Source organism: Aythya marila, assembly GCF_965140915.1.
Source record: "Aythya marila genome assembly, chromosome: 1".
Lineage (NCBI taxonomy): Eukaryota > Metazoa > Chordata > Aves > Anseriformes > Anatidae > Aythya > Aythya marila.
This window is the reverse complement of record NC_139042.1, coordinates 13,675,707-13,701,380: the sequence shown is the minus strand read 5'-3', so window position 1 is coordinate 13,701,380 and position 25,674 is coordinate 13,675,707. Positions and strand designations below refer to the sequence as shown.

The following is a 25,674-nucleotide window of genomic DNA, read 5'->3' as shown; positions in this document are numbered from 1 at the left end:
GTGTTAACTTTTAAAGATTTATTTATTGGAAAGCTTGCTTACAATATAAACAATTTCAGTTTCTGAGTTGTAAAAGATTCTGTATATGCCTGTGCTAAACAACATACTATTTCTGATGCATCTATTAGCAGCTTACAAACATGTGGCTATAGCACCTTGTTTCACTTCTACAAGAACACAGACTGCCATTCTTTTAAAGGAAAATTATAGTTATCCATAACTGATTCAATAAGAAGATTTTTAACATCTAAATTAAGTATATTATGCAGATTGTTAAACCAACCACAGTATGTTTGTGCTGCAAATAAAATAGAGTCCTTCATATAACTGTCTTTTTTTCTTCAGTTCAATGCCCTTTAAAATCCAGAAATGTTCATCAAAACTTAGCAGAAAGGAAAATTTTGGGATGGAGGAAAACAACAGGACTCAGACCTTAACCACAAGTGAGTTACAGATTAATAAAGCACATATGAAAGGAGAAATCTGGATTGATCCATGACACTGTTGTTGTATTGCCAGGTTTGGAATTTTTGTGTCCTAGAATCTTATTCATTGCTTTTCTCATTCTGTAGCGAGTAGTCACTATCCTGCACGAACCTCTGCCCAAGTCCATATCCTGCCTGATGCACATTCTAGATTCAAGACAAATATTTACCAAAGTTTGTAAAACCTTTCCAGCACTGAGCTGTTGGCTTTACAGTAAATTTTATTTAGCATTTAACTTATGCTGTGAGATAATTAAAAAAGGTGAATTTGTTTTTTAACTTACCTTTTCCTTAATAATATGAGGTTATGAAAAGACATGATCGGGAAAACACTGAGAAAAAGGTAAGTTAAGAAAATGTTCCCACCCCATATGAAAAAATAACAAACACAAAAGGATGATGAAAAATCAACTGTAGAACAAAAACATTTTCCAAAGCACGGCAAGCAGGAACTATCTGTTATTGTTACAGTTCCCACTTTCTTTTGAGAACTTCTTCTGGATACTTTTGGTGGCTTGTTGTTGGTTAGGGTTGTTTTTTGCTTCTATCAGCTAACAGAAGATTTGACTGTTTACAGGTTAGAGGTTGTCTGTGCCTTCTGTCTTCATCTGACTGTTGTCAAGAAGAGACCCAGACACATCTGCAGGTGGTGCTTTGGGAGCAGCCATTTAAATTTCAAGCTGGACTAATGGTGGCAGAGGCCTGGCAGTTTGTGTATCAGTGCATATAGGTAAGCAGACTGTGAGACATTAGGGTCTTTCCCAGAGAGGCTGTAGAATCTCTGTCCTTAGAGGTATTCAAGACTGGACTGAACAAGGTCATAAGAAACCTGATGTAGTTGGTCCTGCTTTGAACTGAGTGTTAGATTTCTTAGAAATCCCATCCAATCTCAGTCATTCTAAGATAAAAGTCATGCTTTCCAAGAATAATGCAATGCACTAGAAAAGTGCAAACTAGAAGAAAGAAAATGAAAATAAAGAAAGGATATATGAAAAAGTGATAAATTGTTTATAATAAATATTTACTAACTAACTAGCTCCTCACAGAAACACATTTTGCTTTCGACTGATGACAGAAGACTTGGATTTGGCATCATTAGTAAAGGATATAAGTACCTATTCACAGTAAAAAGGTATCAGAGATGCAGGAAGGAAACTGAAAAATTTCTGATAAAATCAGTAGAAAAGTAAAGGTTTTTCAAAATTGTATGTTACTATATCAGGAAAATAGAAGTTGCTGATGTGTTAAATAAATTTGGGGATGTTAATTTGCTGAGGCACTGAGATAAAGAATTATCATGATATAGGCCGAGATTATTTGTAGATTCATTTGAACTTTCTCTAGCTTGAAAGTTACTTTTACATTTTTGGGGGGATTGGAGGGCCCTGTCTTTTCATTTCTACTGTACAAGAAGCTTTGAAGAAAGTCATTGTTTTTTGGAGTATGGTGACTTTCCAGCCAAGTTACAAAAAACATTTTCTGTTCTAAGGTAATAAAAGTAATAAACATGAAGAGCTAATATTACATGGATAAAATGATTTTTTTTTAATATATAAAAAAAAATAATTATATTATCCCTAAGTATATGTTCTACAAATGACCAGACAACTTCTACACCAGAGGATGTTTTTGCAGTTATGTAGCTGCTGAACATGTTGAATAGTAAAACATACAAACAAACAAACAAACAAAAAATTTTTGAGGAGCAAAAGGAAGATATCAAATGACAAAAATATAATGAGAAAAAAAAAAAAAAAAAAAGATGAATAAACATTCACTAAACAGACAAAATTCCAAGCAAGTTTCCTTTGAATATTTGTAGCTGTTCTTGCTGAAGAATCAGTAAGGCATAGATCTCAGAATGTTGAAAGAGATGGTTCCTACTAAAATAGGAAAAAGGGGAACTGAAAGGACTTTCTGCTCAATGGTTTGAGAACTTTGTAAAAATGAAAGGCTTTTGGAAGCTACATCAAACATTTATCAGCTTCAGAAGGTACATTTGCTGATTCCTAGAGAATCGTATTCCTATCGTACCATATCACCTTATATTGGTAAAACACCATTATCATTTTCCAACAACATTAGACTATGTAATAAGGGGATTTTATGCATTGTGACCTTAAATCAGTATATATGAAAATAACACACTTTTCTCATAGGTCTTTCTGAATTTTTAACTAGAAGCTTTAAATTTTTAATCCTTTAAGGAAGTTTCAATGGCTTTAATATAGTTATTTTAATGACACCATGGTATAATTTAAAACATACAATTTCCAGCTTCAGGCTGATTATGTCTGCTGTGAACATAGGCTAAGATATAACAGCCAATGATCATAATACAAAAAGCATATTATGACTGTGTACAAAGACAGCAGGCTATAGTTACAAGGAAGAATAGAAAGCATAGCATTCATTATATTAGGTCCAGTGAATTGGTGCAGATACTAATGTTGCTGCTGGTTTTAGTAATTTGTTTTTAACAATCTGATAAAGGTGACATAATAATTATTTTGGAAGTTATTAATTGTTAAAATTTAGAAACAGAAACTACAGAAGTAATTTACAAAAGGATTTTGCAAGAGAAAAGTGGAATAGAAGGGCAAAGCTTATGGATGCTCATTAAAAGGCTTCACAAATATGAAATGCTTCAGTTTGCTCTTACTAAAATGTTCTCTTTTGTCAAGGCTAGTCTAATAAATGTCTTGGTACATGTTTAACCTTGCTGTGTGAGCACTTATGATTCTTTTATACCTGTTATTCTTTTCATTTATTTGCTGTATACAGCCACCGAAAGGAACCTGTAAAATTCAGGAATCTCAGATATGTATGTAGAAAATACATCCATGGAAGTCACTAACTTCAGTGGAATCTTTTTTTTTTTTTTTTTTTTTTCTCACTAATGCTAGTAATTTGATGAGGCCAAACAGATGTTATGCACAACTAGATCATATTAGAAATAGTTTCTTTCACATTGTTAAATGTGTTTATAATTTACGAACAGTGATGGATCATTTCTGTTATTGGTTTTCCTAAATATCCTATTTTGAAATTCTTGCCTCCTATATCATTTATAAAGGAGAAACATTTAATCTGAAGTTCTTTTATATTAACACCTTGCTCAAAGGGAATATGAGATTTATAGTGTTAAAGACAAGGAATGCAACTCATAATCAGAAATAGTGTGATAACCGATTTGTGATATTAATTGCCATATTACTTGAATAAATGAATACCTTGGGTCTGTTTATAGATAAATTGTTCATCATTATAGATAAATTGGTATAAAATTTTCAGGTGGAACTGTGATGTTGTCCTGGTTTCTGCTAGGATAGAGTTAATTTTCCTCCTAGTAGCTGGTATGGTGCTGTGTTTGGGATTTAGGGTGAGAGTAATGTTGATAACATACTGATATTTTAATTGTTGCAGAGCAGTGCTTGCACTAAGCCAAGGACTTTTCAGCTTTTCACACTGTCCTGCAAGCTGGGGGATGCAGCAGGAGGTGGGAGGGGACAGATCCAGGACAGCTAACCCAAACTGGCCAAAGGGGTATTCCATACCATCTGATGTCATGCTGAATAATTAATATGGGGGGCTGGCCAGGGTGGGGGGACCGGCTGCTCAGGGATAAGGTGGGCATTGGTCAGTGGGTGGTGAGTGATTGCATTGAGTATCACTTGTTTGTACACATTATTATTATTATTATTATTATTATTATTATTATTATTACTATTACTATTACTATTACTATTACTATTACTAATTATTTTCCTTTCTTTTCTGTCTTAATAAACTGTCTTTATCTCAACCCACAGGTTTTCATTTCTTCCTAATCATCTCCCCCCCCTCGTCCTCCCCAAATTCATTTTAAATATTGAAATTTAATAATAAATTTAATTCTGTAGCTAGTATTTTCATTACAGCAAACATCTGAAACTTGATGGAATAAGTGATAATGTTTCGAAAAGATCTTTGATTTATGACAGATAAGGAAAAATATTCCTCGTGAAGTTGGCTCTCTGGTTCAATGTGAATTTTAGCAGACCATGAGAATAAAATCTTTATCTGAAGTCACCAAACAGATCATGGACACTGAATAATAGACCTAAGGGCTTGTTGAACTACATTTAACATGCACTTCAACTGTGTACAGTGGTATCGGAAAACCATGTACCCAAATTCATATTTTGGAGTCTGACAAGGTTTCTCAATCTAAATAAACTAGGTTCATTTCACAAATTTCCCAACATGCCTTGGGAATTTATTCTTTAACATTCTGAGTTTCTTCATAAATTAAAAACAGACCCATGACTACATATGTTTTATTGCTATAAGGTAACATGTTGCTGAGCCACAGAAATTATTATTTATGTTGTGACTATTTCAGTATATAATGCCCAGAGATTCTGAATGAGGTAAGACTCATATGCTGCACAACTAAATAGGCATACATTTTCCACATATTGAAGCCAGTTTTTACATAACTGTTTCCATCCAGTTGTACTGGGTTTAGGTGGAAAGGTTTTGGTAGCTGGGGGGCCATAGGGTAGCTTCTGTGAAAAGAATCCAGAAGATGCCCTATGTTAGATAAGGGCCCCACTGCTGGCCAGAGACAGGCCAATAAGCGATGTTATTTGTGCCTCTGTGAGAGTATATTTAAGAAAGGGAAAAACAAAAACAAAACCAAACAGAACAAAACAAACAACCAAACAAAACAATGAAAACAACAACAAAAACTTGTGGAGCAGCAGCTGGGAGAGAGAGAGGAGTGAGAAACAGCCTTGAAGACACCAAGGTCATTGAAGAAGGAGTGGGAGGAGATGCTCCAGTCATGCAGCACAAGTTCCCTTGTGGCCCATGGAGCAGGCTGTCCCCCTGCAGCCCATGGTCCCACATGGAGCAGATCTCCATGCTGCAGCCTGTGGAAGAGCCCCTGGTGGAGCAGGAGGATGTAGCCTGGGGGAGGCTGTGGCCCCTGCAGGAGCAGGCCCCGGGCTAAAGCTGCAGCCCGTGGAGAGGAGCCCATGCAGGAACAGGAGGCCTGTGGGGAGCTGCCACCCGTGGGGGACCCGTGCTGGAGCAGTTTGCTCCTGGGGGATGGACCCCGTGGGACGGAGCCGTGTGGGAGCAGTTCCTGAAGAGCTGCAGCCTGTGGACAGCCCCTGCAGGCTCAGTTCGGGAAGGACGGCGTCCCGTGGGAGGGACCCCTTGGGAGCAGGGGCAGAGTGACCATGAAGGAGTTATAGACTGACCGCAACCCCCATTTCCCTGTTCCCCTGTGCTGCTCAGGGGGAGGAGGTGGAAGAAGGTGGATGGGGGGAGGTGGTTTTTGGTTTCTTTCCCTTGTTTCTCACTTCTCTATCTTGTTAGTAATAGGCAAAATAAATCTTACTGTCTCCCTACTCTGAATCTGTTTTTCTTGTCATGACAATTGTTGAGTGATCTCCCTGTCCTTATCTCAACCTTTGAACCCTTTCATCTCATTTTCTCCCCTTTTCCCTTTGAGGAGGCGGAGTGAGAGAGCAGCTATGGTGGAGCTTGGCTACCCACCTGAGTAAAACCATCATACTTGTTAAATGCTGAAAATGCTGATAGCTTTTAAAATATAGCATCAGAACACGGACAGCCCAGAAGGAATGGGTTTTGGCCTGCACAAACTCCTAAAGTGCCTAAAGACTACCTGGGGACAGCTACTTGATGAAAACTAAATTCAAGCCAGGGACTAACTGCTTAACAGCATAGCTGATTGTATCCCAGTGCAATCCCAGGCAACCTTACAAGGCAATTTTTAATTGATTTGTATAGATAAATCGTCTGCCCCAGTTAGAGTACAGCACAAGAAAGTGTGAAAATCTTTGTATGCTATCCTGTTGTGAGCACCTGTTCATGGTCCATGGCTATTTGCTCTAATCCCTCCCGGACTGCTCTGGCAAAAGCATTTCTGCATCTGAGTGACTAGCCATGAGAAAAAATCTGGGAGAAAAAAAAAAAAAAAAACTGATAAAGTAAGAGGAACCATTTCTCAACTGGATCAGGTCCCTAAATCTTTCCATTGTAAAGCAAGAGACATGAGAAGAGGGAAGGGAAATCCAGCAATGTAAGTTTCCCACTGAAAGCAGATCTAAATGCATTCACAGAAAAAGAAAAACAAGTCTCTTGCCTAAGGTCCACAAAGCAAGAAATATTCCAGGTATGATGTGCACTGGTTTGTTTTTTTACTCATGTTCTCTGCTTTCTTCTGTATTTTGGAAATTATTTGGAAATTGAGATCCTTACGATCTTTTGACATTTCTTCCGAAGAAACCGTTTCATTGAATACTATGATTTTTTTCTCTTTAATGAGTGAGATAATTGGGGATTTTACATCAGAATCAGACTTGTTTAGGAGCATGACTAAAATCATCGTATTATCAAAAATTTTATTGTACAATAAATTATTGAACAGTGTGGATTTTGAACAAAGATCCTTATTTTGTGAAGGGGTGATCTTGCCATTTGTTTTTACTATTTAGTCAAGGTTATCAGTGTTTCCCTTTTCTACTCTATAACCTTATCTCTAATTCCCATTATGAGCCTGTCACAGCTAAATTAGACCATGATTTATTCTAAAAGTGCAAAGAAGTGACTTGCAGAACTCTCGCAGGAAGATAAGACTTTCTGTCATGAAGTTTCTCTTTCTTAATGTCCTCAGCATTTTCTGTCTTCACTACTTTCTGATCATTAAAGTGCCACTTGGGAATCTGGGGATCAGCTGGTGGCACGAAGTTAAGTGTTTAAATTCCCAAGAATTTTAGATGTAGTCTCTATTAAGGACAAATTATGCTGAAAGTTATAGTCTGAAGAGTCTTAAGCAAAGAAAAACCTTTAAGCAACTGATGACTTGTCATTCTGCCTGTGTAGTGTACAAACAGACAACCATTTATAACAACAACAGAGAAATGAATAAATGAATCATAGTTAGAATTGGAATTTATGAACTGTTTGCTCAACTGGTAATTAGTTGAGCTGTTTAAGCAGATATTAAAGACATATATAGTACATGAAATATCTGGTGATTTTTAGCAACTTAAAAAGTACTTCAGCTTTTTTTTTTTTTTTTTTTTTTTTTTTTTTTTTTCCCTGCAATGCTATGGGGTATATCCACAGTTCAGTAAAACAAAAAACAATAATAAAAAAATAATAAAGAAAAGCAATTGTATAGAAATATTGAAAAGCAAGGTCACACAGGGTGGGACTTAGCTCCTTGAGTTTTACTGTGTAGTCTTGCTGTAGGTGTCTGAAGAGGTCCAGAATATCCACGAGTGCTTGATGATATTACAGAATAATTATGGGAGTCTTGTACTCTGCTGACACAGCAGATGGAAATCAGGGGGCCATAAGACACCCCAAAGGAACTGCATGCCTGTTTTACACAAATAAATCCCATTTGAACTCAGCCTTGGTGGGATATGGTGGAACATGCCTTCAAACATCAACCCTAGTAGTGAGGAATAGAATGTTTCTCTAAAATAATATTTGCTTCAATGCACTGTTATACGTACAGTAACACACACTTTTTTTTTTTTTTTTTTTTTTTTTTTTTTTAGGATCAATCATTATTTCCTTAAGAACAGACAGCAAGTGCCTAAATAGCTCTATAGCAATATCTCAAGTACTATACTAATAACGAATAACAGGAACTGTCATCCTGAATACCACTTCTGGGAAAAAAAGACCAGGATTTTTCAGTTCAGGAATGTCATTTAGGATCTTTTAGATAAAAATTTCTTTATAAATAACCATTTCCTTGTAGACAGCCACTGAATTTGTTTGGTAGCCTATGGAAATACTATTTGTTAAACTAATTGAAACTTAGTGCCCATTTTCTTTGTATATTATGCTGGGAACACAAAGTAAAATATTCAGACTACTTAATATTCTGCTGATGGAGTTGATTAAATCTGAAGATCTTATTAAAAGGAAAAAAAAATGGTGTTTTCACCATAAAGTGGAAAGATAGTAGACTGAGCTCCTTCCTGTGCTCTGTGTGACTTATCACACAGATACAGGAAAGCTTGTACCAGATATCATCTGAGACTGATGCAACAGACAAACTGAATACTTTTCCTCTTATTTTACATATAAACTTTCTTTTGCTGTCACAGTGCAGAGTTTTCAGATTAAGCAAATTTTACATACCACAGTTAGATGGAACTGAAGTTATTTTGGAATGCTACCACAATTATAGGGAAGAAAGCCTAAAATAAGAAAGCCTCTATTACATACAAATACAAGTACGTATTTGAAAACATAATGCAACACATACTAAGCAAAGAAATTTTTAAAATTAAATACAAATTTCACCTACAAACTCAAAAAAAATTTTTGTCTTGTTTCAGCTCTGAAACACCCTTTTTTTTTGTCCTTTTTTTTTTTTTTTTTTTTTTTTTTTTTTTTTTTCCCTAACAATTGCACTATAAAGCTGTTAAAAATGGGAACTTAGAAAGGAAACATTGACAGATTCTTAAATATAGTAGAACAAAGAGTAGAACTGTAATAAGAACCTGTCAAAACTCAAAATGAAGGAGTCTGAGAGAATAGAATAATATAAAAACTTGTCAATTTCTAAGTTTTTGAATGATGATGTTTTTAGATTTAAGTGCTCTATGTGTTTCCACTAATTGCATAGCAAAGGGTGACAGAAAAAAGGACAAAGGCATACAGGACAACTATTTCTCTAGTTCAAAGATTTTGGTATTAACCTGAACGTAGGTATAACAAAATCATCTCAGGCTTCTCTGCCTCTCTGTCTAGCCACACTGTAACAATCCTGTATTAGTATTTGGAATTTAATATCACAATACAAGATCTATTTCTGGTAATAGTTTTCTGCAAGCTTGTTCAGCCATGTGAAAGGGAAAGTTTTGAATGTGTCATAAGAAAGCAAGGACTACATAAATGCAGATCTATATTACCAATATGTAATATTACACATATGTTTATATATATATATATATATATATTTGGGTAAAATGCACCCAAATTGAGATATACAAGAAACATTGACAGAATAAACATTATTATTTACAAAGACAAAATAACATTATTTTGAGACAAAAAGAAAAAAAAGAAAAAAAAAATAAATAAAGCAGCACAAAATGTGACCAGTAGAAATCCTGCTTCTTCAGTTTGTTGGTTGAATTGTTCAATTCTTTATTTCTTAGTGAGCTGAATGGACAAGAAATAATAGAGACTGAACAGAACTCTTTTGCACTGCTAGAGTGCTTTTGAGTGTTTTTGTTTTAACTATAATTAATGGATAAGTAATGGAAATAATGAGCTTAAGCAAAAATTCAATATAAGTTTAATGAGAATAATATTTTAGATGTAGAAGAAAGAACAAAAACAGATGAACAAAGATTTATAATGCTTTTTAACATCTATGACTCCGCAAGAGTATCTGTTGATACATCAGATACATCAGCTGTAGTTGCTACAAGTTAATCTACACAAGAAAGGTAGGTGGCCTTAATAAATTGACAAAACAGAGATCATAGTAAATGGAGTATTAGCTCACAAAAATGTATACAGCAATATATCATTAGAAAATACCAGCTTTTTATGGAAGCCTGAACAGAGAAATTTAAAGAATTTATAAAAAACAAAGAAACAAACAAAAATAAACGTTTGTTTAGAATCCAATTGTCATTATTAGCATTATTCATGATTTGAAGAAATGACAGTAAATTCAGAAAATTCCAGTCTATTCTATTATTTACTGCCTACATAAAATAATCTGATGAAATATCTTTGTTGTTGTTGTTGTTGTTGTTTTCTTTCTTTCTTTCTTTCTTTCTTGTAGCTTTATAAATAAGTTAAAGAACTTTAAATTAGAAACAGATACTTTGATTTAAATAGTTTGGATCTGGGTTTTGTCTAGAACTTAATGCTAAAATTGTAAATGGGGGTTTGATTACTTATGAGGGTTTCATTGCTTATCTGATTGGAATTCTTCAGAAACATCGCAAAAAAAAAAAAAAAAAATCACCAAACTCTTACACACGGACTAATTGTTCCTATCTGAGACCTAAATTAAAGTTCCAACCAAACATTTTATTACAAATCAAAGAATAAACTTGTTTTTCAGACTTGGATCTGAACACAATTTGTTTTTTTCATAAAACCAAAACTTTTAATGAACTAAAAGATTCAGAAGTTCTTTACCAAATTCTTATGGACTAAAAAGCTCATCATATTAGTACGCATTATCACAGATTGCTACAAATGACATGCAGCCTTCTATCAGCCTGTGAGACCATAAATTCTAGAGGAACTTGGTGAGTAAAAATACACAAACAAATTAATTATTGTCAGATGACTAATGAAAATATGCAGATTAAATATATCTACCAACTCACTGCTGCTGTTCTCTGGTGTGTTCCAATTTCAAAGAAGAAAGTATAACAATAGTATTTTCTTGTTCTCCTCTTAACTTTAAAGCAAAAATACCAATGAATTCATATTTTTATGGATGTTTTAATGACTCACCAAGAAAGATGTGATATGAAAGAAATCTGAGTTTTATGTGTAGTTCTTCTTGAATACTGATAGTGTCCATTAAATACCCTGTATAATCAAGTTTCCCTGACAATGCCCCGTTCTTTGAGAGTGTCCTGGTTTCAGTTAGAACAGAATTAATTTTCTTCCTAGTAACTGGTGGAATGCTGTGTTTTGGCTTGGGATGAGAAGAGTACTGATAACACCCCGATGTTTTAGTTGTTGCAGAGCAGTGCTTATACCAAGCCAAGGACATCTCAGCCTTTTGCTCTGTCCTGCCAACAGGCAGGCTGGGGGTGCAGTAAGAGCTGGGAGGGGACAGACCCAGGACAGGTGACCCAAACTAGCCAAAGGGGTAGTCCATACCATCTGACGTCATGCTAAACAATATATAGGGGTGGCTAGCTGGGGGAGGGGGCCGGACTGCTCGGGGTTAAGCTGGGCATCGGTCAGCAGGTGGTGAGCAATTGCATTGTGCATCACTTGTTTGTACATATTATTATTAGTAGTACTATTATCATCATTGTATTATTATTATTATTATTATTATTATTATTATTATTATTATTATTATTTTCCTGTCTTATTAAACTGTCTTTATCTCAACTCACGGGCTTCACTTTCCATTTCTCTCCCCCGTCCCAGAGAGGGAGGGGGGAGGGTGAGCGAACGGCTGCGTGGTGTTTTACTTTCCTGAATAGTAGATCTCTAATAAAAAATATTTTATTTTATTAAAATGTGGCCGTTGCAGCAGGTTGTGATCTTTAAATCAGGTTAATAGAATGAATTGTGCCTATTGTTTGGTGAGTATATATCTTTCCATAGGAGCAAATTCATCATATTTCAGACATTTAGCAGACTGTAGCACTCAGAATTATATGTTTTGTCAGCAAATAATTATGAATATCCTACTTTTCTACTTTATTCTATAGCCTTGCAGCTCATTTAAAAAAAAAAAAAAACAGTTTAAAATATCTGTTCTAGTCTACTGGTGCTGGTGCTTTCTAAGTGATCTCACTACTCAAAATAATGACTGTTCACCAGGGAAAGCAAACCTAGCACAGGTAGACAAAGAATACTAAGAGGGTTGAATAATTAGTTCATACGTAAAAAACGCCAAAAGATGGAGCTCATGATGACTCTTTCCACAGTTACCTTGTCAAGTGAGAGACTTTAACTTTTTGTATGAACCTGGAACATTTAAGGCTTTCAGACTGCATTCAGTTCCAGCAGGTAGAGTCAAGGTCTGACTTCAGTGATAAATGTGCCCAGCTATGAGTTCTGCAGGCACAAACTCAGTCTTTTGCAAAGTTACAAACTGAAATGTCACATGAAGTATTTTTGTCAGCTAGTCAAGTGGAATTTCCTCTTTCCTGTAGAGGGGAAGCTCTCATTTCTCTCATTGATATTGTTTTTGTTGGTGGTGGTTTTTTGTTGTTGTTGTTGTTTGTTTTGTTTTGTTTTGTTTCTCACAGATGTAGCTAAGTGGTGCAAATTCCTTTTTCTAGCAAAACACAACATGTTCTACCAGCACTCCACAGATGATGAAAAAGCTATAGAAGAAAATCATATTAGGCTGAGCTCTTCTTGCTTTCATTATTATTTAACCAGAATGTTGGTGTTCTTTACTTATTATTATTACTATTATTATTATTTATCTTTGATGGACTAACATTCTATGTAAACTCATCACACGACAATTCCATGACATCTTCACATGACAATTCAGTTATTGTTGATATTTGTATCATCTATCTCTGAAAAAAAAAAAAATAATAATAATAATAAAAAAATGTAACATACATCAACATGTTCCTCAAAATATGTCAGATTTTTCCTTTTTTTTCCCTAAACTTTTACACACTTCTCTTCCAGTGGTTCCTTCTCAGATTGCCTACAACATGGAAACATAAATTCTAACTCTACTGAATGGAAACACAGATTCTAATGCTACTGATTTACATTTACTTTCCCAAAATCATGATTGCTTTCTTCATCTCCTCTTCAAACAGATTCTATTATTGTGTGAGGAATACTGTATATAGAGGCAGAATAGAGTTCCCTTGAAACAGATATTGTTCCCTAAGATACATAATAGACATCAGTGAATTGCTCTGAATGACACAAAAGATTCCTTGAAAAGTTGACTAAAAGCTAAATTGAAATCAATCTTTCAAACATTTGAAACAGTTCAAATATCTCTTTTAATCTTCCATATTTCATCATTTCCTGCTCCTGGCTCTACCAAAATAAACAAGTATCAAAAGCTGCAAATACCAAAAACGTAGCTCCAGATTTCAGCTTTATGATATTTTAATTTCAGAGTTAGGCTCAATTTGGACAGATGAGGGGTAATTACCAAAGTGTTTTACTGGCCGTTAATTAAAAAGATGATTTACATGTGTTGATCAGAGAAGCCATAATGAGTTTTGTGCGGATGAGAAGAACAGGTCACGTAGTGCAAGCTACATAACTATAGCATTAAAGACATCAAGGAATATTTTATATTAACATCTTTGTAGATGTTGTTCTATCATGTCTTATCAGTATGTAGAATTCAGATCTGTCAATAAAATGGTTAATATAATGCAGTTTCACTCTGCTCCCCCCAAGAGACAATATGACATGAAAGGTTATCCATTTTTTCCTTTTGAAAAAGTAGCATGACACGAAAATAAAACTCACCTGAATGAAATGCCTTTTGCAGCTAACAAGGAGAGATGCACTCTACTGCTCTCATCAGTATTGCACAAATGAACAAAAAGGCCTCGCTTTTAACTTTTTGACTAATGCCACACAAGTAAGTTTAATTGGTTCATTCACATACATTACCAGAAGGAAGATAAGATCTCTGTGTATACTTAAAGACCATGTGCAGGCTGGCAAAACTATTCTAGTGCACAGACATCCAATCCCGTAAAGTGCAATTACAGCTGGCATTTAACCCGCAGTACTTAAACTACCTTTAATGTACAGAGATGGACGAAACTTATTTAATCAAACATATTCTGTTAAACAGATGTGCTGCTGAGTACAGAAATTACTTGTATAATTAAATCCTGTAATAGAATCACATTTTTCTTCACTGAATCATTTTAAAACTATTCATAGATGGACTTCCAATATGACCAATTAGCCAATCTGCCTTATTAAAAGCATTTAAATGTGTTTTTTTTTTTGTTTGTTTGTTTTTTTTTTTATATTAAATAGTTTTTAAAAATATTTGATATTTTATGCAGCCCTGACTACTTCAGCCTGTATACTTTTAATACTCTCAAACACAGATTCAAAAATAAGTAACCAATTTACAAATCAGTAACATGAAATAGAGGAAAAATAAAACAAACAAAAGTTCTTTTCATCTTCTGCTTCTTTGAACTATTATAATAGTTTTCAGTATTGTGGAAACAATAAAGTCACTACTGTCAGACTAATTAGCTTGAAAAAATTATGGCATAGATATGCTTACATACACATGTTATTGTCAATGGCTGTGTTTTCATTTAATATCACAGAATCAGACATGCAAACACAATATTTAGTTTACCGAACAGGCTTCTGACCTCTTACTCTCCCTTAAAGCTTTGTCTCCTTTCTTCCAAGTGATAGTTGGCTTTGGAGAGGCTTGTGGCTTGCACTCAATGACAACTTCTTGGCCCTTGGTAATAATTATTGTTTTCCTCACTTGATTTAGTGGGAAAGTGGGAGCTGAAGCTGTTGAAAAGAAGCATGTTAACACTACAGAGAAAAATCACAGTTTTTCATTTTGTTACATTTTAATAAAGTTTGGTTTAGGGGGAAGAATTTCAATTTTTGGTTTGAAACTTATTGCACCACAGATTAGATAGAAGTTTACAAGATGTTTGAAACTGCAGCCAAGACTAAATGGTAGGCCTGTAATTTAATCAAGTTAATAATTAGTGAGATGTCATCCATGTAAACATTCTAAAGTAAGATTGCTTGTGAAAACCAGTACCTTTAGAAATTGAATGCTACAGTTGATTTGGTTATACCTTTTCTAAAATGTTTGGATTTCTCTCGTAGCTTGTTATATGTAACTAGTTCAAAATGAAAAGAAGATTAAAATCCACAGCTATCCAAAATGCACTCTCTAGAGTTATTTATTATTAAAAATGTTACTTTTGGAACAATTTTGTTGCTTCCCATTTTATATTTTGTCTAAATGCTGGGGGTTGAAAAGGTATTTACATAAGGTATTTAATCATATTTTGTTCTTTTCACTTTTCAAGAAGTCCCATTGATTGCAATAAAACAGCCAAGGTAACAAATATATCACAAAATGTTACTCGTTACTGTAATTTCACAAGAAAGGACAATTCTGCAATTATGCTTTGGAGGCATTGGAGTGGGCTGTACAGGGAAGTCCACATTCCTGGAGGTATTTGAGAGAAGTGTGAACATAGCACTAAAGGGACTTATGTTTAGATGGTTGGACTCGATAGTCTTGAAGACCTTTTCCAACCTGGATGATTCTATGATTCTATGGGATATTATTTGTTTGTGTTTTTGTTAAAGCTGTTTTGCAAAAATAGAGACAACTCCCCTCATAACACAAACATCTCAAATACATGTATAACAACATCTTATACTTCACTGCCTCACATATTTTCTAATGTTATTTTGGGTAATTTTCATGCCATGCTATTTATATGGACAATTTATTCTGCTCTTTTCCCTTTAATAATCCAGAAAATAAAACACAACTACCACATTAATGCAACATTAAGGTTAAAATTTAACAGGGGTAAAATTTCAAAAGTGACAGAATTAAAGCCTGATTTTTTAATGGCAACATATATTGCCCGTGTTCCGTGTTACAGAACATCAAGAAATTGTACAACTACCTTATAAATTAGGTATAGGAAAAACAAACAAACAAACAAACAAACAAAAACAAAACAAAACAAAACAAACAAACAAACAAAAACAACAGAACAAGAGAACTTTATAACTAACTGGGACCTCTTTGTTGACTATATCTGAAATGACAAAGGAAAATGATGGGAAATGTATAGCCACTAACTGTGTAATTTGTAGCTAGACAGAAATATTTCTAAGAGTTAACACTGAAATTTTAATGTTGGCCAGCTAGGAAGTAGTGGAAATAGTGCACTACATACTTTTTTTCAGAAAAGAACAAATTTTAGCTCAAATGTATTATATTATTTCAGTAACTTCAGCCTTATTTACTTGGATTTTGCAAGAAGGATTCCCAGGTGCAGGTTTTGAAATTTTCCAGGTTTAAGCAGTGCAGAGACCTCTGACATGACCAGAGAATTACTTTGTCAGAAACCTGTCTTCCAGCTGTACTACACTAGATTATAGAAAATAGGTCTCTTACAAGTTTGCCTCATTTATCACAGTGTAATTCCTTTTATCACTTCTGTCTTGTTTTGGGCTACTTTTTTTGCTTTATACAAAACTAGAGTTGGTAAGGCATGCTTCATATTTTTTCTTCATTAACTCCCTTCCTCAACTTGTGAATAGTGAAAATTTTTCTACATTTACTGAGAAACACTACATAGTATATTTGCTTTAATACGGGGTGATACTAGCTCAAATATACAATTGCCATTATTCAATCAGCCCTGGTGAATTTCTAGGAAATTTTCAAGTTTGTAGAAGTAACTTCATGCTTAATCACCTGTGAACAATGGCCCTTGTTAAATAATAATTTAATTTAACATAGATTAAAATGTCTAATAGTTCTCTAGGTTTCTCTCTTGCATTTCTTTCCATCTCTTTCTGGAGAGCGTGGAAGATAGCTTCCTGACGCAGCTGGTTAGTGAGCCTACCAGGGGAGGTGCCCCGCTAGACCTTCTCTTCACAAACAGAGAAGGACTGGTGGAGGACGTGATCGTCGGGAGCTGTCTAGGGCAGAGTGACCACGCAATGGTGGAGTTCACTATTCTTGGCGAGGCCAGGAAGGGGACCAGTAAAACCGCTGTATTGGACTTTCGGAGGGCTGACTTTGAGCTGCTCAGGACACTGGTTGGTGGAGTCCCTTGGGAGGCGGTTCTGAAGGGCAGAGGGGTCCAGGAAGGCTGGGCGCTCTTCAGGAGGGAAGTCTTAATGGCGCAGGAACGGTCTGTTCCCACGTGCCCAAAGACGAGCTGGCGGGGAAGAAGACCGGCCTGGCTCAACAGAGAATTGTGGCTTGATCTTAGGAGGAAAAAGAGGGTTTATAAGCTTTGGAAAAGTGGGCAGGCCACTAAGGAGGACTTTAAAGAAGTAGCGAGGCTGTGCAGGGACAAAATTAGGAAGGCCAAAGCTCATCTGGAGCTCAATCTGGCTACTGCCGTTAAAGATAACAAAAAACGTTTCTATAAATACATCAACACAAAAAGGAGGACTAAGGAGAATCTCCATCCTTTACTGGATGCGGGGGGAAACTTAGTTACAAGAGATGAGGAAAAGGCGGAGGTGCTCAATGCCTTCTTTGCCTCAGTCTTTAGCGGCAATACCGGATGTTCTCTGGATACCCAGTACCCTGAGCTGGTGGAAGGGGATGGGGAGCAGGATGTGGCCCTCATTATCCATGAAGAACTGGTTGGTGACCTACTACGGCACTTAGATGTGCACAAGTCGATGGGGCCAGATGGGATCCACCCAAGGGTACTGAGGGAACTGGCAGAGGAGCTGGCCAAGCCACTGTCCATCATTTATCAACAGTCCTGGCTATCGGGGGAGGTCCCAATCGACTGGCGGCTAGCAAACGTGACGCCCATCTACAAGAAGGGCCGGAGGGCTGACCCAGGAAACTACAGGCCTGTCAGTTTGACCTCAGTGCCAGGAAAGCTCATGGAGCAGATCCTCCTGAGAGTCATCATGCAGCACTTGAAGGGGAAGCAGGCGATCAGGCCCAGTCAGCATGGATTTATGAAAGGCAGGTCATGCCTGACGAACCTGATCTCCTTCTATGACAGAGTGACGCGCTGGGTGGATGAGGGAAAGGCTGTGGATGTGGTCTACCTTGACTTCAGCAAGGCTTTTGACACCGTCTCCCACAGCATTCTCCTCAAGAAACTGGCTGCTCTTGGCTTGGACTGGCGCACGCTTCGTTGGGTTAGAAACTGGCTGGATAGCCGGGCCCAAAGAGTCGTGGTGAATGGAGCCAAGTCCAGTTGGAGGCCAGTCACTAGTGGCGTCCCCCAGGGCTCGGTGCTGGGGCCGGTCCTCTTTAATATCTTCATCGATGATCTGGACGAGGGCATCGAGTGCACCCTCAGTAAGTTCGCAGATGACACCAAGTTAGGTGCGTGTGTCGATCTGCTTGAGGGTAGGAAAGCTCTGCAGGAGGATCTGGATAGGCTGGACCGATGGGCTGAGGTCAACTGCATGAAGTTTAACAAAGCCAAGTGCCGGGTCCTGCACCTGGGGCGCAATAACCCCAAGCAGAGCTACAGGCTGGGAGAGGAATGGTTGGAGAGCTGCCAGGCAGAGAAGGACCTGGGAGTGATGGTGGACAGTCGGCTGAATATGAGCCAGCAGTGTGCTCAGGTGGCCAAGAAGGCCAACGGCATCCTGGCTTGTATTAGGAACAGCGTGACCAGCAGGGCTAGGGAGGTGATCGTCCCCCTGTACTCAGCTCTGGTGAGGCCGCACCTCGAGTACTGTGTTCAGTTTTGGGCCCCTCGCTACAAGAAGGACATCGAGGTGCTTGAGCGGGTGCAGAGAAGGGCGACGAAGCTGGTGAGGGGCCTGGAGAACAAGTCCTACGAGGAGCGGCTGAGGGAGCTGGGCTTGTTCAGCCTGGAGAAGAGGAGGCTCAGGGGCGACCTTATCGCTCTTTTTAGGTACCTCAAGGGAGGCTGTAGCGAGGTGGGGGTTGGCCTGTTCTCCCACGTGCCTGGTGACAGGACGAGGGGGAATGGGTTTAAGTTGAGCCAGGGGAGTTTTAGGCTAGATGTTAGGAAGAACTTCTTTACTGAAAGGGTTGTTAGACATTGGAACAGGCTGCCCAGGGAAGTGGTGGAGTCACCATCCTTGGAAGTCTTCAAAAGACGTTTAGATGTAGAGCTTAGGGATATGGTTTAGTGGAGGGCTGTTAGCGTTAGGTTGGAGGCTGGACTCGATGACCTTGAGGTCTCTTCCAACCTAGAAAATTCTGTGATTCTGTGATTCTGTGATTTGTTTTTGAGGGAAAAAAAATATTTTCCATGTATTTTGAATTGACATAGCCTTATATGAGAAATAGACACAAAATGTAACTGAGTCAGTAATTTATGAATGGAAACATTCAGTTACAAAAAGGATCTGTGCTCTCCTATGTAATAAAATGCCCCATCAGAAATAACAATAAAACCCACTATTATCTGTTCTGCTAAGTTTGGACAGGCAGAAGCCATTCTTTATCATAAGAGGCCAAGAACAAATGCAACTATCAAACAGAAACAAACAAACAAACAAAAAAACAACAACAGTCTGTTCTTTTTTATTATTATTATTATTTTTATTTTATTTTTTATTTATAATACTCACCTAAAATCTTCAGCTCAGCACTGGCATAAATAGTACCATACTTATTTTCTGCTAAGCACTGATACATTCCAGCATCTGAGACATTCACACTGTTGATCATCAGTACACCATTAACCATCTCAGTCCTGCTCTGTAATGAAATAACAAAAAACAGTTCCATGAAACCAAAAAGGTACTGGAAATTTTTTGGGCAAGAGACAAAAGACATTATTAAACTAAAATAAAAATAAACAACAAAAATCCTTGGGCTTTTGTTATCTAAGAGATAACAAAACTAAAACAGGCCAGAAAAAAACTCTAAGAATATTTAAATATTTCTAAGTGTAAGTTCACAATCACCTATGCTTGCTTTTGTTTCTTTGCTTATTTATATATTTGGTGCTATCACCCTTGTACAACTTTTAAAAACAGTTCATCCTGGTAACTTTAATGAGGCAAGAAGTGTTCTGTGGGTGGAAAATATCTGATGATCATATCTCTGTCAAACTTTTGGTCTCAGTCACGACTGTATGTTATAAAAGTAGACATAAAAGATTGCTTGCATGAGTAAGAGTAAAAGGTTTTAGTTGCCTTAAACATCAGAGCCAATTTCTATTTTGAAATGTCCACTAGTAGAAAATAATTAACACAGGTAGTAAAGAAGGGGCATTAACAGCTGTTTATGGAAAAAATATACTTTATGGAACTTTATAAGGAATAACTTGAACTTCTATAAAACATCTCTAGGTTTCATTACTGAAGATGTTTTTGGTTTAGTTAAAAATTACTAAAGAACAGATTGTTTGGAAATACAGAGGAAACTATGAATAAAAGTTTTCTCTGTCATAAACTCCTGTTTAAAATGAAATTTAATATGGAAATTTCAGAGCCCATTGCAACTAATGATTTAGATAATCAGAAAACCAAAAACTACAGATATTTACATTGCTTCAATTTCAGGAATGAAATGAATAAAGTAAAGGCATATAAACTTATTTTCAATGCCTCACAGCTTCAAAAATAAACTCTGTTTATGTTTCCTTTCTCATTGTTTGCATAATTGGTTGATGCTCACAGAAGTGACATTCACTGAAAAGAAAGACATTTCATTTTTATATTTATGAATCCATTCCATGAATTCTTTAACAAATGGAGATGTTTTCTCCCAACATTGAACAGCTTTAATTTAATCTGGAAAAAAAAAATGTATGAAATAAATTTACAAAACTTTTCCTTAAATATTTTGAGACTGTAAAAATGGAAAGGTGTTAGGCAAAAACAAACAAACAAAAACCCCACGTGAATTGGGTTGTTGACGTGTTGATGAGTCAACAGGAAAAAACAGAATAAAGACAAAAGACAGTCTATGCCATGAGCATTCTTTTAAAAAGAAAGACAATATTATCTAGGTCTACTTCTAAAACATATCAGGTGATTGTATGAAAGTCTTTACATCTTTATCTGGAATATTTTAATGGTGTCGATGGTGAGTTCTGCTACTTGTAGAGAATTAATGGAGTTGAAAATGATGAAATGTACTTCTTACATTAGTTTCAAAACACTGTTAGTGTTTTGAAAAGTACAAAAAAAAACTTACTATGTGGTAAATAACATAATATTGGGGGAAATATGAAGGAGTCTGATTCAGCAAATACAACCTTTTTCTGACTTGTTACAGTCTCTTTATACAGAAAAATAGACACAAATAACATAATTTGTCAATTAATATCAATATCTAAAATAGAAAAAGTAAATATACATATACTGGGGATTGCTTAGATCATTATTACAGTACAGTGGCAGTGCTATTGCAAACAAAACTCAGAAGATCTTGTTTCCAAAATATTTCTGAACTAGAGAGAATTACTAATGAATGAAATTCAACATTGCTTGAGATGATTCAAAGGGGACAGATATTGAGAACCTGTCTCTAAAATTATACTTCAGAAACTAATACAGAAAACTCTCATTTCTGAAAGTACTTTTTAGTACCTTGTTTAATTGTCTTTATCTGTATTAAAAGAGAAAAATGTGACATACTGGTGATTCCTCATCTAATGTACCTGTGGCCAGAGTGGAACTCCATTTTTCAGCCAACGATATGTGGGCCTTGGCTTTCCAGTGGCTTTACATTCCCATCGGAGTGGATCCCCACTGTCTAATTGAGTATCGTTAAGTTTCTCCACCCAATGTGGGTAGGCTGCAAGAATAATATACCATGGTATGTACAAAGCATATGAACTGTTAAGTTTCTAGCATATATGCAAAGACCTAATCAGTTAAACAGATTGAATTGTGGCCTTTACAAAGCCTAGCTTACTCTAAAAAAAAGGAACATTGTTAAACAAACAACCAAAACACAAAGAGAAGGTAATAAAATTTGTGAAACTTCTTAACTTTAAAGGAAATGCTGTAATGTCATCAGGCAGCTAGCAGTATCATGATCAGGAATAGAAAATCTGCCCAATTTAATAAAATCCAAAGGATTAAATTAGAGCACTATATATTAAAATATTATTACTGGATTTAAGAACATTTGCTTGGGAGTCACAATAGAATATTTAGTAACATTGCAATACTTAAGCTATTTAAATTTCAATAAAGAGGTCAATCATTGCAGACTCTGAGTTTCATAGTTCTCTCATTTTACTAGGAAATCATTGTTTATTCAGCTAAGAATGACTGGGCATTTGGTAAGGCATTTGCACATATTTTTATTAAAGTTTTTTTTGCATTAATTAATATTTCAAGGGAGAAAATATTTTTAATGCTTTTAAGCACAGAACCCATGAGATTTCCTGCACTCATCATTAACATAAATTACATAACAAGTCAATGTTAAAATGTCTCTCTCTCTCTCTTTTTTTTTTTTTTTTTTTTTTTAAGGTAGATAGTTGATAGTTGTATATATGATAATTAATACCTAGATTTCATGTAATAACCTGTTAAAAAACAAAAAAGCAGGGAATACTTTTTGCAAAATTGCAAATTTTTAATGCAGCAGTCAATCAGACAGTTATTTGTAGGATCTTATCATTTGGAAAACTTACTAAGACTCAGTGAAGAACTGAGTATTCATATATAAGCATATATATTAGTATATATATATTCTAAGCATATATATTCAATAATATTCAATATTCAATATTCAATAATTCAATAATTTGGTTTTCGTATTGTAACAATACCAATTTCTCTAGCAAACAAGATAATAGATTAATTAATGTAATTATACTAAATATATATATTTTAAATGGTAGAGAATAAATAGCTAATGACCTTCATTTCTAAAGGAATATAAAATTCTTCTGTTTCAAATGAGTAGAAAGAAATCCAGTTCTGTCAAAACATGGTCTCTACTTCAAACATCGGATAATTGATAACATGCTTAAACATGGGGAACCAAGTTTAAAAGTAAATCTTTGAATCTAGCTGCCAATTGACAGATCACCAATCAAAGATGTGAGTAGATATGAGGATGCATGACAGACGACTAACTGCTTCTAGCTTACATCTTGTGCATGCATGATAAAGGTAGTGAATGAGTTGTCTATCATTCCTAAGCAGAAAATAGTCTGCAGTACAGTCCCTGGCCAGACAGTTGTCAGAAACTGGATATGTATCATAAAAAGGAATCACTTATTTCCCTTTTAGTGGAGGAAAACAGAGACAAGATAGACCCAACTTAACTCCTACACCAAGACTGAAAACAGCTGCTCTGACATTCTTATTATAGCTAAGGCAATGCATGGCATATACTCCACTACACTGAATCACTTGATTCTTACGTTAATCGAAAAATCTCATGTAATATTTTGAAGCAGTTTGTGCAAGTGCCTGTAGTCACTTGTCTAGTAATTGTCCTAAAAATATAATTCAATTGCATTGTTTAGTTGTTTCTGTTGTTTTCTTCTGTAGTGTTTTGGTATACACAAAAAAACATGCTGAGAAGCACTTGCTTCCTTTGAAAATTAATATGCTAGTATGATTTTGGCAAGTGTGACAGTTGAATGTGTAGTTAAAAATTGTAAAAGATAGACAGTGGTGCCTTAAATATATGCAGTTTCAAAGAGGCACTAAAATGTTCTTTTTGCTTTTCTGAAACTTCTACTGTGTGATCCAAAGCATATATGGTCTAATTTTTCTATATTGAGTTTGATCTCACAATGAACCAAAGCATTACTTAATTAAGAAGTAACCTGATTTCACTGAAATAAAACTGCCTCACCAAGTCTGGCTGCAAGTCTGTTCTTATTGGTACACAGCTGCCATTCCCTCCCCCCTGGCTGTGACTATCATGAAAGTATAATGGCACAGTTTTTCCTCTATAACCACAAAATTTCAAATCATAGTGATATGATCAGTAGGTATTAACATTTTTTTTTTTTTCATTATACGGAGTATTTCTACCTTAATTTTTTTCCTCATAGTCTAAGTGGTCTTTGGATTCAGAATTTTCAATCTTGCCATCAGCAAAGGCAATGACTTGGATTTTTACCTTTTTGAGTGAAGCAAAAGAAATTTTGAACAAGATGGTAAAGCAGTAGGTAGAATGAAAACAACTAAATGCATGATTAAGAGAAATATTTTGCATAAATTTTTGGCTTCCTTTCTTCTCTTTGTTTCTTTATGTTTCTCTTCCTACTTTGCTACAGGAAAACAGTTCCCTTTCTAGTTATTAGCAAAAGCCTCTCCATAATATCATAACATTTGTTCTTAAACCTTGTCAATAATAAGAGACAAATGTTTAACTGGATTTGCAACTTCTAACTCAATGTATGATTTTAATTTTATTAAAAAAAAAAAAAAAACTTTTAAGCATAATCCTGATATACATGTGGGCGAAGAAAATTTCATTCCATAATTGAACTTAATTTTAATAAGAAAATATAAATTGTATTTAAACAGATTTTGAAATTAACTTTTTATTTATATTGATTTATATTTATTTTTGAAATTAATATTTTATATATATGATATAGATATATGTATATGTATATACAAATGTAGATATATGTATATATGTATATATATATGTGTGTGTGTGTGTGTGTGTATATACAATATTCATCATGGAAAAAAAAAAAGAGCATTTGCCAGTATTTATCTGTCCAATGAAGTTTTGGGAGTGAATGTAAAAATAGAAGGATTCATTAAACTTCATAGATACTTTACCATAACTTTCTATAGTTCTGCCAAGATTTTAAAATCACGGTCCATCCCCTGATTTATTTTATTAATTTCTGTAGCTTTTTATTCAAGGATGTCAAAATGTTTTACAAAAACACATTGGCAACAAAACAGCAAGCTTACAGGCCAGTTTTTGTATCCTCTGTGGAACTACTTTCTGGAATAATTTAGCAAAATTTTGGCTGAAAGAAAACTTAAGAGAAAATTTTGCATAGACAAATGACTTCAGATAGTGTCCTAAAGTGTGAATGAGTAAATGCATTCAGGGTGAAATAAATTATTTTTCTGAACATGAGGCCAATTGAAAAGTATAAAGTATGAGAAGAATAGGTAGCTATCACAGTGAGAAATCCAAGATAACAGATTTCAGCTGAAGATGCAATCAGAAATCTTATCCTCTTTAGCCAGTTTTACTCTATTTTTCTGGGGCTAACCTGCAGTGACCCTGGTGGATTTTGCTCCATACAAAATTTATGAGGAAGTGATTAAAATGGTGTTAAAAATCTGGTTTGCCTACTACACTACATTTCAGAATATTCCTGCCCTCAGCTGCTTGTTCAACTGCCACGTTATGGCAGACCTCCCATCCTGCTGTGTCAGCAGAGCTGTTCATGGGTTGCTGCTGTGAGCAGGATCAGGTAACCGAGCCAGCTGAAAGAAAAATGGCAAGAAAAATGTTTTAATTCTCTGGTTCACATCACCACCCCCTGCTGAACTGGCACTAGTGAGTAGGTAATACAGAAGCAAACCCATCATTTTCAGAGTGAGAAAAGAGCAGGAGGAATTGCACAGAGCAGAAGTTGCCATTGGGAACATCCTGGTAGTCCTGGTAGAGTTTGTGGAGAAGCTGTGACTGCAAATGGTTAATGCCCGGTTTCTCCACCCAAATTTTTGTGCTCTTTTCTATTAATCATTTTCAGCTTGAATATAATTTCTTGTAAACTACAGGATGAGCTTGGGGAAAAACACACTTCTCAAAATAGGT

At 35.6% G+C, this 25,674-nt stretch overlaps 1 protein-coding gene across 1 annotated transcript in view; it reads right to left on the bottom strand.

The window, feature by feature from the left end:
- The window catches only part of CNTN5 (contactin 5), a 688,982-nt gene that overhangs the window by 110,096 nt on the left and 553,212 nt on the right, over window positions 1-25,674 (bottom strand). The window contains exons 11-13 of the mRNA XM_082775391.1: window positions 21,563-21,699; window positions 19,521-19,650; window positions 14,582-14,732 (exon numbers count right to left, since the gene is read on the bottom strand). Of these exons, the coding sequence (XP_082631517.1) occupies window positions 14,582-14,732; window positions 19,521-19,650; window positions 21,563-21,699 (418 nt within the window). The remainder of the gene's footprint in view (window positions 1-14,581; window positions 14,733-19,520; window positions 19,651-21,562; window positions 21,700-25,674) is intronic.